Raw genomic sequence first — 19,646 nt, forward strand, 5'->3', positions numbered from 1 at the left:
AGGGTTGGGTCCAACAACCCCCACTTAACGAAAAGTTGCGCACGCAAGCTTTTAACTGAAGCCAAGGCAAAAGTCAAGGCGCAAAAGAAAATAGGGAAAGGGAAAAAGGGGCAAAAGGAGCTGAGGAGAGCGTGTGACGTCACGTTCTGCGTCTTGGGAGGGTCTCAGGCCCTCAGCCTGGCAATACAATGAACAAAGGAGAGCACACGTGTTGGAATAGAGAAAATTTATGATACACAGAACGGAGATTTTATGACTCTAACTGTCATTCTGTTGAGTGAGTATTTTTCTTTCGAGATTTGGGTTTTCGGAAAATGTTTACGTGACGAATTTCAAGAGTTGTAAATAATTGAAACAAAGCTCAAGTGTTTGACATTTATGTTTTCTGTAACGGTTTTTCTCACGCCCGTGAAGTTATTTCTCTTCCCTTGTTCATTGTGCTGTGTTCTTTCTTTTATTATTTCTCATATTTTATTTTGAATTTAATTAATTATTCGATTAATTTGAATCTCGCGGACTATTACCGTTAATAAAAAGCGCCATCTATAAACTTGGACCTCAGGACATCACACCTCTTTGGTTTGGGCTATGCAGAGCGCTGGTACGTGTATGTTGACGTCAACAGTTCCTTGCATCAGCTGATCTTGTCTCGTCTCAAAGTCATAGAAAACAAACGCTACACGTTTCTTTGTCAATTTGTTCTTACTGTTCAATGTAGGCATGTAGCATAGATGAGAAATATCTTCGTACTTTTGGCATACAGTACAAAAATAGGTGCCACACTTATGCTCTCTCTTTTTCTCAGAATTAATTTTTACATTGCATTTCTCATACAATTTTATGTGCCCACATACAGTAGGCTTGTTCCCGCTAGAAGACCCTGCTTTTTTATGTGCTTCGAGCACAATTGAGCGTGGAATTCTCGATTACATTCGTTACACACTATTTTATCGATGATTGTAGGGTCACACGGAGGATTTTTTAGACACCTGTGACAAGTTTTATCACAAACATGTCCTCGAGCGTTGGAACGTTTATTACAATGGTCGCAATAATATGCAGCACCAAAGAAAGAAGGTAAATTCTGAATTGGCTCATAGTGTCTGCCTTTCGGATAATACACATTGGGTAGAGTATATTGGGCAGGTATATTTCTGCTGGTCAGTTAAGGTGTGCCATCGTAGAGTACAGGGTGATCTTTTCCATTTATTTTGAGGGAATAGACCTTTATGATATATCCTTCTTCTGCCAAATATAGTTGATATTGAGTAAGTTCCTCTAAACCACAACCATCGTCAGGAACAATGACTTTAGCTTCCCGGGTCAGATGTTTGGCCTCCTCACGTTGCATTTTATCCTTGGAAGGTCGAATGGACTCCCACATCTTGTGTAGTTCGCCCTTGTCAGCTCTGGCCTTCAATTTCTTGGCCTGTACTCTGGCCACAACAAGTGATTGGGCTAAACACAAACCACGTTCGTTTGAAATTTGAAGAACACATTTTCTACTGAGTCCTCTTTTCATTCCCTTTTTAAGAAAGTTTCCTTGACCTTCAGGGGCTTCAGCCACATGAAGTTTTATCCAAAATGTGTCAGCGCAGTCGAAACCATTGGCACTCTGTGCAATAGAACTCACAAGATTCCACAAATCCTGAAACTCGTATCCATTGATCGCCCGTGGGCTTATCCATGCGTTGTCTCTTTGCATATTTGCAAAATTGAAGGTGAGACACATTCGATTCGTTCCGCGGCCACCGGCTTCTATGACATTATTGTAGACATCTCGAAAAGCTTCTTCCATCCACTCGGTCGGATTACGATCTTCAGGTACAGGGTTAATTCCAAACTCCATCACATGTGTGTCGAGTTTGAAACGAGGAAGTTTCTGTCGTGACCTTCATATTGTTCTCAGTGCTGACTGTGGGCCTACCTCTTCATTGCGGTCAAATTGACCATCTGAAATGAAATTTATTTTCAATGGTAAAAATATTTTGTAGAAAAAAATATTCATTATTATTATTAACATAAAATGTGATACCATTTTGCTGATCTAGTAAACCCCAATTAAAGTCTTCAGTGGCTTTGAACGCCTCAGGATCATTGATCACATTTTCACCACCACCGTATTGAATGATATTCAATACATGATATAGAACTCGGGATGAGAATTCTCGAATAAATCCACATCAAAATGATCTTGAATTTCAAAATCATTTAATAAATCAAGATTGAAATTATTTATTCCATCGAAATCGCTCTGCAGAGGTGAGGTATTTCCTCTAGAAGTACCACTAGGCCCTGGTAAATCGTTGGGTCCATCATTCTGAACGACTTTTGGGAAACTGTGACTTGCAAGAAAAAAATCATTCTATATCTAAAAAAATCAGTTACGGCACCCCCTCCCGTTCCGAAATGCATACTACTTTTTTTGAATATCTGATCCGAGTGTATAAAATGATAAGTTTGTTACAATTCTTAATCAGATGGCAACATGGATACGAGGTGAAAACATCCCTTCACTGCCATGATTTGTGGACAGGTTGTGGGAAAACATTTTTTGTTAAAAGATTTTTGAAAGAAATTGAAGAAATGTGTGATACACCGATTGAAAAAGTGATTTTATAATATGCTGAGTGGCAGAATGGATATTCGGATTATGACAAAAATTTTGTCGTATTTCGAGAGGGTCTACCGAAATCCAGAGATTTTGATGATAATAAACCAAAATTGGTTGTTGTGGACGACTTGATGCGTGAATCATCGAATGGTGCAATAGTCGACCTATTCACAAAAGGCAGTTATCACAAAAATTTCAATGTTATGTTTATATCTCTAAATTTATTCTACCAAGGAAAAGGGCAGCGAGGTATTTCATTGATTACAAATTATATTGTTGTATTCAAAAATCCTCGAGATCGTGCACAAATAGCACATTTGGCTCATCAGATATACCCAGAGTACCCAAAGTTTCTACAGGAGGCCTATTTTGACGCCACATCGGAGACTCATGGATATTTGTTGCTTGATTTAAAACAGTGGACTCCTAAAAACTGTAGATTTCGTACCAATGTACTCCCTAGCGAGCCCTATCACTATGTTTATATTACTCGGAAGGATTACAGTATAATAGGAGGAGGCTCATCGCGGAGTGTACCAGTCATTCGTGTGTAATGACAAAGACAAGTCCCTCTGGAAGCGGCTCTGTTCGCAAGTCGCTCGGAGAAAAGAATACTGCCTTATTACACGCACTCATTCACGCTCCTCCTAGGTTACGACGAGCAATAATACAACACGCTAATAAAGATTTGATTCGCTGCATTTGTGAGTGTGCTCTGAATTTGCTGCACGGAAATGTTCCTTTGAAAATTTGCGAAAAGTCAAAATTGTGCAAACAAAAAACTTTTGAGGAAGTTGCCTGATAAAAATCAGAGTTTATCCAGCAAGAAAAAAATCATCAATCAGAAAGGCGCGGTGCATTTTTACCCATGTGATTAGGACCTCTTATGAGCGCACTTATCTCAGCAGTTGTATAACGATGGAACATGCACGAAAAATGATACTTGTGCCAGAAGACAGTGTGGAACGACTAAAAAAATTCTACACATAATACTCACTGTGTTTCAACTGAATTAGTTAAAGAAATTCAGCCATCAGCTCAAACCCCTGGTTCTGTTACCAGTCGATTGGATGCTCAATTATTGGAAATTTAAACTCAAAAAACCCAAGGACGATCATGTAAAATGGAAATTGTATAATGACGTTCTGAGACGGTATTTATTCTATACGAAGCAGAGTAAGGTACCTGTGCAAGAAACGGAGACCCCAGACGCGACGAGGTCTGGTGAACGATACGATCTAAATGGTATTGCGGCTACTGTACTTGCAGTATACCAAAGCAAAGCCTCAGGTGTACTTGAATATATTCATGCCATTGACACTAGTAAAAGACTCAAGTGGGATGCAAAAGGATAAGTGACTTTGGATGGGATATCATTAACTGGCGTTAATATTGTGGATCTGATACAAAATGTTGTCAGAGCACCGAAAACAAATTCAGCTAAAGGATGGAAACATTTTGCGGTTTATCATCAAAGTCTAAACACACCTTGAGAGTTTCTGGGCAATCCTAAATTTCATAACCCCCATCTGTACCATCAGATATTGAACGTCGAAAAGAATCTGAAATTTCGGAGGACGAGGACTCTATAGATGAGCGTCATACAAGGAAAGGTGATACACCACGCACCTCTCTTGTACATCGTAGTAGTAAAAACTTGAAAAAAGCACGCATAAACCCTCCTTACAAAGTGAAGGACTCAAGACTATCATCATGGCTTCCATTTTAAACGAAGAAAAACTGTCGGCGACATATTTTAGCCCTCCAGAGTCGGAGGCATATACGCGGGCTAGAAATATTTTCTCAAAGTATAGAAAAGAAATACCTGAAAATGAAATAAAAAACTGGAGCAATGCCGAGAATACTCATACACTCCACAGACTCATCAGACGTACATTTCCACGGTTACATTATACGGTGACAAACATTGACGATGTGTGGGAGGCTGATTTGGTTGAGTTGAGATCACTAAAAACAANCTCGAGATCGTGCACAAATAGCACATTTGGCTCATCAGATATACCCAGAGTACCCAAAGTTTCTACAGGAGGCCTATTTTGACGCCACATCGGAGACTCATGGATATTTGTTGCTTGATTTAAAACAGTGGACTCCTAAAAACTGTAGATTTCGTACCAATGTACTCCCTAGCGAGCCCTATCACTATGTTTATATTACTCGGAAGGATTACAGTATAATAGGAGGAGGCTCATCGCGGAGTGTACCAGTCATTCGTGTGTAATGACAAAGACAAGTCCCTCTGGAAGCGGCTCTGTTCGCAAGTCGCTCGGAGAAAAGAATACTGCCTTATTACACGCACTCATTCACGCTCCTCCTAGGTTACGACGAGCAATAATACAACACGCTAATAAAGATTTGATTCGCTGCATTTGTGAGTGTGCTCTGAATTTGCTGCACGGAAATGTTCCTTTGAAAATTTGCGAAAAGTCAAAATTGTGCAAACAAAAAACTTTTGAGGAAGTTGCCTGATAAAAATCAGAGTTTATCCAGCAAGAAAAAAATCATCAATCAGAAAGGCGCGGTGCATTTTTACCCATGTGATTAGGACCTCTTATGAGCGCACTTATCTCAGCAGTTGTATAACGATGGAACATGCACGAAAAATGATACTTGTGCCAGAAGACAGTGTGGAACGACTAAAAAAATTCTACACATAATACTCACTGTGTTTCAACTGAATTAGTTAAAGAAATTCAGCCATCAGCTCAAACCCCTGGTTCTGTTACCAGTCGATTGGATGCTCAATTATTGGAAATTTAAACTCAAAAAACCCAAGGACGATCATGTAAAATGGAAATTGTATAATGACGTTCTGAGACGGTATTTATTCTATACGAAGCAGAGTAAGGTACCTGTGCAAGAAACGGAGACCCCAGACGCGACGAGGTCTGGTGAACGATACGATCTAAATGGTATTGCGGCTACTGTACTTGCAGTATACCAAAGCAAAGCCTCAGGTGTACTTGAATATATTCATGCCATTGACACTAGTAAAAGACTCAAGTGGGATGCAAAAGGATAAGTGACTTTGGATGGGATATCATTAACTGGCGTTAATATTGTGGATCTGATACAAAATGTTGTCAGAGCACCGAAAACAAATTCAGCTAAAGGATGGAAACATTTTGCGGTTTATCATCAAAGTCTAAACACACCTTGAGAGTTTCTGGGCAATCCTAAATTTCATAACCCCCATCTGTACCATCAGATATTGAACGTCGAAAAGAATCTGAAATTTCGGAGGACGAGGACTCTATAGATGAGCGTCATACAAGGAAAGGTGATACACCACGCACCTCTCTTGTACATCGTAGTAGTAAAAACTTGAAAAAAGCACGCATAAACCCTCCTTACAAAGTGAAGGACTCAAGACTATCATCATGGCTTCCATTTTAAACGAAGAAAAACTGTCGGCGACATATTTTAGCCCTCCAGAGTCGGAGGCATATACGCGGGCTAGAAATATTTTCTCAAAGTATAGAAAAGAAATACCTGAAAATGAAATAAAAAACTGGAGCAATGCCGAGAATACTCATACACTCCACAGACTCATCAGACGTACATTTCCACGGTTACATTATACGGTGACAAACATTGACGATGTGTGGGAGGCTGATTTGGTTGAGTTGAGATCACTAAAAACAAATAATGATGGCATTTCATATTTACTTGTGGTCATTGACGTTTTAAGCAAGTTTGCCTGGGTCAAACAATTGAAGGACAAGTCGGCACCGCAGATACTGGAGGGCTTTAAGCGTATAATGGGAAGGCGCGGTAGTCGTGTACTTGTTTGTATACAAACTGACAAGGGAAAAGAATTTATGGCTAGCAGTATCTAAACATTTTTCTCTGATAAAAAAATTCAATTTCGTGTTGCGCGTAATCCTGACAAAAGCCGCAATCGTGGAACGTTTTAATCGGACACTGAAGGAACGCACGTGGCGTTATTTTATATTAGGTGTACAAATAAGTTTTAGGACACTTTGCAAAAAATTTAAAATTCATTTCCGAAAAAAAGTAAACTACATTTATTCATCAAAACAATCTCCATCATTTTGAATGACCTTCACCCATCTGTTAGATAATTCACGGATGGCTTCCGCAAAGAAAGTTTCATCTTGCGAGGCGAAGAAATTATCGACCCATTTTTGGACTTCTTCAATTGCTTTGAATCGCACATCAGTCAATTCGTTTTGCATCTTCCGAAATAAGTAAAAATCAGTTGGAGCTAAGTCTGGTGAATACGCCGGGTGTGGCACAACTTCCCACCCAAGAGCCATTAAGGTATCTTTGACCGGTTTACCCACTTGAGACCTGGCGTTGTCATGGAGCAATTTTACTGGAAGTTTTCCAATTTCTTGGTTCAATCTTATTAATTGTTGACGATAGCGATCGGCAGTAACTGTCTCGCCAGACTTCAAAAGTTCATAATGCATTTCATTTCAAAGGCCTTTCATATCCCACCATACACACGGCATGATCTTCTTACAGTGAATATTGCGCTTCGGTGTCGTTGTCGTTGGCTCCCCGGGGTTAACCCAATGATATTTGCGTTTTGGATTATCAAAATAAATCCACTTTTCATCGCGGGTCACAATTTTCCACAAAAAAGACTTTTTTTGTTGCTTATTGTAAAGATTCAGACGTCATGTCGGCTATCTTTATTTTCTTGAGTCAAAAAGTGTGGCACCTACTTTATTCCTTTTCGAATTTTTCCCATTGCGTTTAAGCGATAGGAAACAGTCTGTTGAGTTACTCCAAGCTGTTTTGCAAGTTGTTTTTCCGACTGGCAAGAGTTTTCATCCAGCAACGCTTGCAGTTCCTGGTCATCCACACTTACAGGGGCCCCGGTACGTTCACGGTCACTAACGTCGAAATCACTTTCTTTAAATCGCTTATACCAATACTCATATGTACTTTTAGATACAATGTTCTCCCCAAGAACAGGACAAATCGATTGACATGCTTTCCTAACAGTTTTTCCTTGATGGAATTCATAGCGAATGCAGTGTCTAATAAATAGCTTATCGGTCTGCATGTTTTATTCACAGAAATTAAGGTTATGTTTATGACTCCCTTATGTTTTGATACTACGTAACAAACCCCACCATGTCATATGTAAGCGGTAACTTTGAATTCCTTCCATGACACGGAATCAAAGTGTCCCAAAACTTATTTGTACACCTAATACATAGTCGAACATATAAATATATGGATGTGTTGGAACAAATTGTCGACTCTTATAACAACTCGAGATATTCATCAATAAAGATGGCACCTGCGGCTGTTACTATCGATAATGCTCCATATGCATGACGTAATGTACAAAATCGGTATAAGTCGGAGAAATCTCGTAAAGAAACCTTTAAATACAAAGTTGGGGACTATGTGCGCATCAGTCGAGCGAAAGGCATCTTTGAAAAAAGATATGAGACTAATTGGAGTAAAGAAATATTCCAAATAACAAAAGCAGTCCTCAAACAATCATTACCAATATACGGTGCTCCCAAGCAACAGCAGCATGGACTATCATCCCGATAATACAGCATCAAAATATACAACATTGCTGCCGAAACAAGTTGAGTTAGAAGGAAAATGGGTTGTGGGCCTGAGTGAAATACAGTTTCTTTGTAATTTTTTACATACACGTGATAGGAAACATGCCTCCATCAACTTTGTTAGCAGCGGAAAAGACAATAAGGACAAGGCAAATCTGCCACAAATATTTTTTCTACCCACTGCGGTTTTCAAGGACCTGACGGATCTCGTGGGTTTCATGAATAACTTCGCCCCTTTGAAGGATCAAATAAAATTTGAATATTCTAGCCAACAAGGCTTTGTGAAATTTGGAAGACATTGCACCTCCAAAACATGCGGTAATACGGTACACGCATTAGACTTTGCGGATAAAGTGGCGGATATGTTGGGGTTTGAGAGGTACGTGCACAGTTTCATGAACGGCAAAGCCGAATTGTGAGGGATATCTATCTGTCAGTCTGGCCAGGGGTTTACCTGAAAGCTTGTTCATCTATGGTAACCTTTGTGTACCCTATGTAACAGGTGATGTGCAATCATCTCTCTTACGAGTGGTACTATTTAATGCTGCTGGTTATACATATGGAGCCACACACTGTGCTACTTTTTCAAATCCTCATTATATTCCGTTGATTAGATACTCATTTCGCACAATTGAAATAGATATAAGGTGCAATCGTAGTGAAATGATACCATTCGAGTACGGACCCTTCAATGTGACACTTCATTTCAAGACTATTGATTAGCGAGCAAAATGAGTCCTTACATTGCATATTACGCGAACCAGGCTGGTGGAGGGTCAGTGGAGAGATACAATAATTTCGGATGGGTCTATGTTGGGAGTCCATATCAACGGGGCCATGGAATTGGGGCTTTCCTCGGGGGCCTCTTTCGTCGAATTCTGTCCTTCCTCGGTAGTGCAGCTCGAGCAGTCGGTAAAGAAGCTCTTAACGCGGGAATTAACGTTGTAGGCGATGTAGTGACAAACGGGAAACCCTTAAAGGGGGCGCTGGACGATGGACCAGCGGAGTCGGGATTAAATTTGAAAATGAAGGCACAGGAAAAAATCGGGTCGATGGTGCGTGGATCAGGATATAAACGACACCGTAAACTCCTCACATCTCATAAGCTCACTGGACGCGGGTCTGCCAAAACATCTGAAACCAGAAAGAATAAAAAAAAGAGAAATATTCCAAAAAATAAAAAAATCGAAAAAAAGTGAAGAAAAATAAATCCAAGAGGAAGACTGGTGATTTATACGATTTTTTCAACTAATGATCATGAATTCATGTCATTTTTTATTCACACTCGGAAGACTGTGAATGTAGAAACGACAAGAATTCTTCGTACCAGGCCATGGAGAAGAATGCATAGATTTGGCACACACTATGATAAAAATTCGAACGAAAATTTTGAGATCCGATGGCAGTGGTACTGTTGAAGATTTCGTTGCTCCTGTGATTAATTTTTTGCATTCAATGTTCAACCAAGTGGATGTATATTTCAATCAAAAAGTTGTTACGCCGCCAAATCACCTTTATACGTGTAGAGCATATATTCAAACACTGCTGAACTATGGAGAAGATGCCAAGTCCTCGCATCTTGGAATGACACTATGGTCAACTGAAATCTCTAGCGCTATGGATACCGCTGTAGTTGTGGGCGCCGATGTGAAAAAAAATAATGGACTAACCTCTCAACAATTATTTACGAAAGGTGAAAGAGCATTTGAACTGCTGGGACATTTGCATTGTGACGTTTTCAAGCAAGATAAATTTTTGATGAACGGTGTGGAGCTACGTGTTCGTCTTATCCGCGCAAACGATGAATATTGTCTCATGGACGATACTACACATAATTATAAAGTAAATATATTGGAGACCTCATTGATTGTTCGACGCGTGAAACTCAGCCCTGGAATATTGATAGCTCATTGTAAAACGCTTGCACAGACAACTGCAAAATATCCCTTGACCCGTCTTGAGGTTAAATCTTTTGTTCTGCATAATGGAGTTATGGGAGAGGTGATAAATAACACAATTTTAGGCCAACTGCCCAAAAGAATTATACTTGGATTTGTCGACAATGCCAGTTTCAATGGTGCGAAGAAGAAGAATCCCTTCAACTTCCAGAATTTCGGAATCAACTTTTTATGTCTGAATGCCGATGGACGCCAAGTACCTACGAAACCCCTACAACCGAGTTTTACTTCTGACGGGTGTGTAGATGTGGAAGCTTTCAATACCTTATTTGCTGGAGCGGGAACGCATTTTCGTGACCATGGAAATAACATTTCTCGTCTAGCATATTCCGATGGGTTTTGTTTATTCGCCTCTGACCTGACTCCCAATTTATCTGCAAGTTCTGCCGGTCATTGGAATCTTGTAAAGAGTGGGAGTGTTCGTATTGAAGTACGATTCAATGAAGCAACAGAGCAAAATGTGAATTGTCTGTTATATGCTGAATACGATAATTGATTGGAAATTGTCTCAACAAGACAAGTTATTGTCGATTACAGTGGCTGAAAAAGAATAATAAACTATTTAATAGAGGTTCATCACACAAGTACGTTAGTTGCATCTAAACAGCCGAGCAGGTGTCACATCTTTTCTACCCGGGTCACAAGGCTACGACAATTGTCCTGCGTACCGTCGTTTTATGAATACACTTAAGCTCCTGAAGGCGCTACTGCATACCGATGCATCAATTGGAGACGTCCACCCTGCCGAACGTGTCTCCTGAACAATAGACCGGCCCTATGCCATTATCATCAACACCGATAACTACAACCAAGCAGGAAGCCACTGGGTTGCCGTTTACCTCGGTTCAAATGGACGAGGAATCTATTTCGACAGCTTCGGAATGCCGCCCTTCGATACAAGAATCATTCAGCGCCTCAAGCGAAATTGCCATGTATATGAATGGAGCCAGAAAAGACTCCAAGATATATCATCTGATGTTTGTTTGACGATGTTTTTCTGACCGAGATTAGTGATGAGATGGTTATTGGCCTCTGCGGTCGTGCAGCGATGAAATGAATTTTGATATGAAATGAACTTTAATATAAGACACCCCGACGTTTCGGTTGTATTTGCACAGCCATCTTCAGGGGCAGAATTTATTTGATATAAAATGTCTAAAACATAAAAATAAACAATACAAAAACCGTTACATAAATCACAGAACGCCTATTGCCATAAAAATACTCTGAGCTAACACTAAATACCTAATTGATTGATAAAACTCGATTCATGTTGTGGCCGGGGAAACAGTGTAGTCGACAGGTATAACCTATAAAAACAAATGTCCATAGATGACTCAGTACATAACAAACCATCCAAGAGCATACAAAACCCTAAGAAATACCCACCCAAAAACTTCTTTCTTCTTTCTTCTTTCTTTCTTCTTCTCAGATGAAGCCAGTCGCTTGCGCCGATAGGGATATGATTTGCTTGTCGTTCCACGGGGGCTGATGGATTCTCTTCCTCTTGTGGTATCTCAGAGGAGTAAGGGTATACAGTCAGAGCAGCCGACTCAACAGAGCCATGAGGAGCCTCAGGGGTCCTCGCGTGATATAGGGGCAAAACGATAGTCACAGGGAAGTTCTGACTCCGGCTTGAAGATCTGGCCATTGAGAATGCGGGTCTGGCCGCAGTCCTTCCTCCGGATATCAACTTGCTCGATCTGAACTGGGCTGTGTGTGATGCGACTCTTCGTTCGAAGCCTCAGAAGAACCACGCCGCTCCGGGTCCTGACGGTATTAACGCCTTTTGGTGGAAGAGGTGTACCTCTGTGCATGTCCATCTGGCTCGGATATTCACGACGTTCCTCGACGGCGGTGAGTCTGTCTCTGAGTGGTTGGTGGAGGGGAGGATTATGCTGATCCCGAAGAAGGGAGACTTGACTGCCACGGCGAATTATCGGGCGATCACGTGTCTGAATATACTATATAAGCTCTTCACCAGTATTTTGACTGAGCATATCCTCCATGATATACAGCCAGTGTGGCAGCAGATTCACGAATAACGAGGAGCGAAGAGGGGACTGTCAGGTTGCAAAGAAGGTTTACTGGTCGATTGCTGCGTATTGCGCGATTCGTTACAGTACCATCGCAATCTGTCGGTGGCCTGGGTCGACTATCGCAAGGTATTTGATAGCACGAGCCGTGAGCTCATTTTCATACTTCTCGAATGCCTTGCGGTAGAAGACAACATAGTGAGATGCATTAAAGATCTTGCGCCTCTCTGGAGGACGGGCTTCACTATAACATCTGGTGAGGGGAAGCTGACTTCAGGGTTGGTACAATTCAGGAGAGGAGTTTTCCAGGGTGACACCCTGAGTCCTCTTCTGTTCTGCATCTCACTGATGCCGCTCTCTGTTGCGCTGCGTTGTGTTGGGGGATATTAAGCTGGAAGACCTAGCGATAGGAGGCACCAGGTTAGCCATGTATTTTACATGGATGATCTGAAGTTATTCGCCTCAGGAGAACGACAGCTCAAGCTTCTGCTTCACGTTGTCGCAGTGTATTCACGTGCGGTTGGCATGAGATTTGGGTTGGACAAGTACGCCGTTTTCCATCTAAAGAGGGGCAAAGTCAGTGACGAGATGGGTGATCTTCAGCTTGTGGATGGAAGCGTCATACATCATCTTGGCGCCGAAGAGTCATATCAATATCTTGGCTTCAATCAGCGTTCCGTGGTGGACGCTGAGGCAGTCAAGGAGACTCTTTGCAGAGAGTATCGGCGGATGCTGCGGAAAGTTTGGAAATCCGAACTTTCCGGGAAGAATAAAGTCGTCGCGTCGAACCCGTTCGCTGTCCCGGTGCTTCTCTACTCCTTTGGAGTTCTCAAATGGAGTAGAGGTGAACTGAAGCAGCTGGACAGAGATACCCGCAAGTTGATGAATATCCACGGAAGTCTCCATCCACGCTCTTCGAGTCCGCGGTTATATTTTCCGCGGGAGAGTGGGAGACGAGGACTTCTCAGTTTGCAGGCTCTACATGATCGTCTAGTCCTCGGTTTAGCTTGTGACGTTATGAATGGTTTGGATCCGCACTTGGAGTTCATGCATGATCGTGAGCTGCTTGGGGTTCAAGCCTTCCTATATAAGGCAGCAGATACCGCAGCGGCGTCCCTCGGTTTAGAATGTCGTCGTGGCTGAAATGGTCAGTTGGCTGGTTATTCATTAACCATCATGGCCAAATCTCGGCGTGGAGCGACCATCAAGGCGGCGGAGCAGTCCACCTTGTTCCGCCCGCACGTTGATAGGCCTATGCATGGCGTATTCTTCCGCCATGTGGAAGAGGAGGGTCTCTCCGTCCAGCTGACATTTTCTTTCTTGAAGTCAGCTGGCCTGATGTCCGAAACTGAGGGTTTCATTTGCGCCTGCCAGGATGGTGTGGTAAACACCCTTGTCTATCGATGTCGTGTTATGGGGTTGCAGGTTCCAGACATTCGATGTCGGGCTTGCAAGCAGTCCCCGGAAACTCTAATGCATCTTCTATCGTCTTGCCCGACATATGCCATCACGAGTTATATCCATCGACATAATGCGGCTTTGAGAGTGCTGTATTTCTATCTGCGGTACTCTTATGGGATAGACAGAACACCACTGCTGTCGTATGCTCCAGGAGATATTGAGTTCGTTGTCATGAACGAGAGGTGTAAGATTTTCTGGAACTTCTCGTTCGTGGCTGTCAGGCCAATCATTGCGACGAAACCTGACATCGTCCTCTTTGATTTTGGTGACAAAATCATCTGTCATTGAGTTCTCAGCTCCGGCTGAGAGCAACATCACAGTGAAAGAAGAGGAGAAACGGCTCAAATACCAATCACTCCTGTTTGAGCTACGTTAAATAAACAGAGGATTTAAAGTGAAGTTGGTTGTCCTTATCATTGGCTCTCTTGGGGGAATGAAGGAGTCATTCATATCTGCGCTCAAAACCATCCCGGCCTGTAGGAGTCAAGCCTTCAGTTTGGCTGGCCAGATGAAGAAGGCAGTCATCCTCGGGTCCCTCCGTCTACTTAGGCAGCATGATTCTGGACTGCAATAGAGCTCACTCTCTGGTCAGAGGGAGCACTATTGCAGAGCGATTAGGAAGTGCTTGCATCGCTTAGCTTATTGTGCGGTCTTCGAGGTGAAATCGGAATCCTCGATGATCGTTCAGCGATCTCATTTACGAGTAAAATAATAATAATAATAATAACCCTTCACGATTAAGAAAATTATGTATACTAGACAATAAGAATAATTTCTGAATAAATAATTTATGTAATCCTATAAATTGCGCGTTATATAGTTATTTCACGTTACCATCACATTTCCCACTCACCACCCCTTTTCCATCTGCCGGCCATTTTCCACCCATCATGCCGGCATGCCGCCGAGGGGCGAAGGGGAGACGTGCACGTGCACTTCCTGGAAAAAGGGGGGAGGGAGCGTGGGAAATTTCCCAATCTCGGCCCCTTACTACTATCATATCAATTATTCTATGTACTGTGATGTGTTATTTTCCGTCACAAATAGCTTTTCTTTATTCGACCGTTTCGTGTGTGGGGTTACTAATTTTGAAATCACCAGACGGGAAGTCACCAACCGACAGCGAGAGTCACGAGAGAGGTTCAGTATATTTTGTTAATTATTTTATTTTGTATTTCCTCCGGTATTGTTTGAATCGAATCTGGCGCCGACATTGTGGGACTGAGGTGGCAACGTCTCCGGGAATCGTCGAGAGACTTCGGGACACTTCGAGTTCGTGATGCGAGCCTCATGGGTCTTCGGATTGCCAGAGGTCGCCAGCTCTCGGGCAACGCTAGGGAAAATGTGACGTAGGTCGGGACGTAGGTAGTCCGACTGGTTCAATGCGGAAGGGGAAGTGGAGGATTTCACCGAAATCAGAAGGAGGTTGAGTTGAATCGTCCTTTGGGGATAGAATGGTCTGGAGAATGATTTAGAAGGATGTCAGAGGACATTCGGATTTATTTGATATTTTGGGATAAGTTGTTTTTGAATAAATGACGTGTGAGAAGTCACTGCGCATGCGCCGACGGACTTGGTTCGGCCATGTGAGCGACAGATTCTAGTTGTTTAGACACGGATTGGAGGAGTGAACGGAACGAGCAGCCAATGAGCGTCGTTGCCGCGTTTTCACGGTCCAGCGTGGTGTCGCTGGGGAAACGAACCTCACTTCCCGTTTGGTGATTTCGCCAGACGTTGTGTCTGCTCAAGTTTTGGAGTTCTATTGCGTTAATTTCGGAGTTTTGGGGAGCTTGAAGGCGCTCTGAAAGGAGAAATAAACCTGTGGAGGAAGCCCCGAGTGGATTTGTCTGGAGGAAGATCCCGAGGACTCGGATTTGAGGAGTTTTTGGAGACGTTTTCCGGAGACACCGAGGTGGACTGCTGGGTGAGCGGGATAGCTACAACTTTGTATGACGCATCTGTGTGAATTGGTCGTGAGTAGGACTCTGGCCAATTTTACAGTTTTGAACAGATGTTTTATGCATCTTAGTCCCGTAGGACTTTTAGAGTTTCGAAATAATTGCCAGATAGAGTCCTAGTCACTCTGATCAGTAATTGATTAGTGGGTCTCTTTTGTCTCTCTCGCGTGTGTATTTGGAATTAATGTGTCTGATCATTCGATTTCGGTTATCTCGCGACATTGATTTATGTCGTAAAGTTTCGGGCTCTCGTGGTTCATGTTGCGAGTGACAATTATTTTATGAATATTTTATTTTGAAATGATACTTGGAAAATTAATTAGTGTTGCGTTTGAGTGAATTTGTGTTAGACGAACACTCTCGCTGTCGGTTAATATTCAGTGATGGACATTGAACGTAGATTTCTTTTGTGTCTCGTGACCTTGCGTCGTTTCGCTGGCCCGTTGTCTTGGGTTTTCGTATTTATTTCGGACAGCATGCTTACTTGTCACGTAGACGACTTCTTGGGTTTCGATCGTTCTGTGTTGTTCAATCTACATGATTGCTATTGACAATATTTTGATTCTGATTTTCATTTCTCTCTTTGACGTTAGTTATTTCGGACTTCTTGGGATTGTTAGGTCTTTCCATTTAACTACCGGAATCTCTTTTGACTAAATTGACTGAGTATTTTACTTCCTTATTTTCCTGTCAGAATTCTTTATTACTTTGACAATTGTAGATTTAGGAACTATCGAAGCCTCATGATCGTTGATCGATCGGAATAACCAAAGGGTGTTTTCAAAGAAATTAATTTGTTTTATTGTATCGAGTCATTTAAGCCTGATCAAATATTATGATTTTTCCTCGCAATTCTGAGTTGAAGTCATTTATTCAGTCAATACCCAGTCATACTTTAATCTAAGCTTCACCAGTGACCTTCACGCCGTTCTTCGGTCTGAGTTAGCAGAAAATCGTTTCGAAGCTTGGGGTTATTCTGGAAATTTTGATTTTGGTTGTTCGTTTCGTTCCAGTGGTCGTTCTGGTAATAACGACCTGGCGCTCGACTTATTTGTTATTCCAGGGTTGTCGTGCGTCGAAGAGCTACGTAGTGGATCGAGGGTTCCGTGAACCTCAGGAAATTATGTAACAATACATCAATTCGCAACTACCCGATCGACGAGGCGCGCGCGAAGGGACACTGTTAAATTTTTTTTGAAATTTCAGCAATAGCTACATTTGAATTTTCAATGCTGTGAATTTGATTTCAATTTCAGATCGAATTGTTCATGGAATCTCTCATTCAGCGTGGAAATTCAAGATAATTGGGTTTTCCCTGTTAGATTATCATTGATATTTCAATGACATCGAGAATTCTGAAACTCATTGCGGAAATTGAACATCTCATCCAACTGAATTTTCAGTGGATTGAAAATTCGTGAAAATTGTCGTTTGAATTTTCAAAATCTTTAATAATTTCTATGGTCATGCGGGCCTGAAAATTACAATTCCATTCAATAATCCAGAATTCAACTGATTTTTCAATAACAAAATATATGAAAATTTCGTGTGAGTGAGTGACTGCCAAAAAATTTTTTTGATCTGACGTGAGAAAATTTGTTACTTGCGATTTCTCGACTTGTCTCTTGTCTAACCCTTCTTATAACTCGGCCTACACGGATGCATATTTTCTGCATGAGTACATATTCTCTGTCAAATCTCTCTGGCTCTTTGTTCGTAACTTTTCCCCCACCAACGGTCTTACATGCACATCTTTTCCACCGCGGCGCTCTCGCTTTTTCACTGCCAGAATGAAGACATCAATATAAGTGTTAATTCAAAGAATTCCAACCACTGGAGCTAAGCTCTTAGGGAGGGTTTACCATACATACTATACAGATATTTTCTAAAATCATGAAATATTGTCATTTCATGGAATTTCAATAGTTAAATAGTTACTATTTGACATTTCATGGCATTTCAATAGTCAAATAGTTACCATTCACTTGACTTCTATGTAGCAGCAATGTAATCAGTTATCTACTCATTTTCTTATTTTATCCAATAATTATTTTTGAATTTTTTATAGGTAAGCGGTATGGCAACAGAGGCACAAATCCTTGAAGCACTCCGAAGATACCCCCATAGGCCAATTTACGTACAAAAATGTCTCTACAACTTGTTTCGCTTAACACCACATTTCAGCGAAGCACGTGTAGACGTGATAAAGCTTGTACTACCTGGTATGCGGGCTCATCCCGACGAATTTCGCGTCCAAATGGCCGCCACAGCTTGCCTCTATAATTTGACTAAGGGTGAACTAGCAACACGAATTCATCCAAATATTCTCAAGCAGATTGTAGATCTAACATTAATTGCAATGGAGTCCTATCCAAATCATTATCAGTTACAAAAGAATACCCTGCTCACACTCTGCAGTGATAGGATTCTACAAGATGTCGCTTTCGATAAATACAGGTAAATTATGTAAAGAAAAGAATCTACTTATTGTTTATATGAAAAATTGCCTCCCAATCTTCAAAGTTTTTTTCCTATTTTTTATCGAACAGTATTGCGTGTAACGCGGCGAGGAACCACAAACTAATTTTTACGTCAAATTCAATTCTCCGGGCTAAATGTAATTAAATTCTTTTCAATTACGTATTTCCCAGTATTCGATTTTTGGTCGATTCAATATTTCTCAATATTATTCCGATATTTTATCACGGAGTTCCATGTAGTTCCTTTCCACGTTAACGATTTTAACAACAATAACGATAATTACCTGTGGCAGCCACCGTTGAGATCAATTCTTATTTTTTAATGTTGAATTTCCGTTGGGTCAGTTTTTATTTAAATTGGTCAAAAAGAATTTTCGAAATACTTTCATTAAAGGAAACAATTTTAGTTACTATGAATTCATCAAAATTCTGTGAATTGAAATTATTACTATTCAGGCCTTTAATTGTTTCTTTTACAAGAGAATTACCAAGATAATTAATTAATTGTAATTTAAGAATAACGATTTCCCTCATTTAGATTCAGTACTTGAATTAAATGCCAGGCGTTCAAAAAAATAAGTATAACTAAATTATTAGAAATAATAATAATGACCGAATTTATTCAATTGAATTGATAATCAATAGAACTCCTCTGAATTTATTTACAAAGTTGTGTGATAAAACCACGTCTGGAATTATCACTATCCATCCATACCAAAATTACGAATGGTTTGACTTCCGGTTTAACATTCGTATTTACACGCTTCAAAACCAGTTGAAATTCCCCAAATTCCCAGGTAACTTGATAAACAACCGCTTCGAGTAATTAATGCTATTCTGATAGCACGCCGAGATAATTGAGAATTGTTCAATTAAATCAACGCATGAGCAATTGATCCTCAATTCCGGTGACCCTGCCATGTGTCGAATATCACGATGGCGTAATCGGTGACGCCGATTACGCAATAGCCAAAAATCCCAGTTTTCATTATTTTTCCCTCAAATCACAAAATTCGTGTACTTTACAAGATATTCTGACGAGAATAACTCCCACTTTCACCCAAGAAATATCGCGGATCAGTTATCCCAACCCTCACATTCCCACCGATACCAAAATACCTCAAAAGTGCTCACAATACAACGCGTATTTCCAGCAGTGAGAATCTCTCTATTTTAGGGTGATATTCGCCTCGCTTCCTTCTCTTAGGATGTCAGGCACCTTCGGGTGACCCTCCGTGAAATTTACTTTTCTAGGTTTAAATTAATTAATTAACTAGTTTTCTTATAATTAAATTTTAGATTTTGAGTGTCACCACTGTTCAACCAACAGGGGTGACGATAGGATCCAGAGTGTTCCAAAATGGTTGGGGGCGGCTCCTAGTCGTCTTCTCCGTTCCGCTGGATCCTCCCCAGCCAATTGGATAACTCCACTTGTCAGGTATCTCCCTTCCTGGGTCAACTACGTGGGTATTGGATAATTATCTTAACCCCAGCACCTTCACGGTCAAGGTGGGAATTCACACCCTTGAATTCCATTCTTCCGGGTGTTGTCATTGGCTC

At 41.2% G+C, this 19,646-nt stretch overlaps 1 protein-coding gene across 2 annotated transcripts in view; it reads left to right on the forward strand.

Moving 5' to 3' along the window:
- Positions 1–19,646, forward strand: part of LOC107040842 (protein zyg-11 homolog B) — a 141,826-nt gene that overhangs the window by 94,106 nt on the left and 28,074 nt on the right. Inside the window, exons 3-4 of one of the 2 annotated variants that reach the window (XM_015261109.2) lie at positions 17,675–18,063; positions 19,386–19,465. In XM_015261109.2, the coding sequence (XP_015116595.1) occupies positions 17,675–18,063; positions 19,386–19,392 (396 nt within the window). In that variant the 3' untranslated portion in view covers positions 19,393–19,465. Of the gene's footprint in view, positions 1–17,674; positions 18,064–19,385; positions 19,466–19,646 lie in introns of those variants that run through there. The other variant, XM_015261108.2, reaches the window with a different exon arrangement.

The sequence above is a fragment of the Diachasma alloeum genome, unplaced genomic scaffold, assembly GCF_001412515.2.
Source record: "Diachasma alloeum isolate Michigan unplaced genomic scaffold, Dall2.0 Dall_scaffold_00346, whole genome shotgun sequence".
Taxonomy (NCBI): domain Eukaryota; kingdom Metazoa; phylum Arthropoda; class Insecta; order Hymenoptera; family Braconidae; genus Diachasma; species Diachasma alloeum.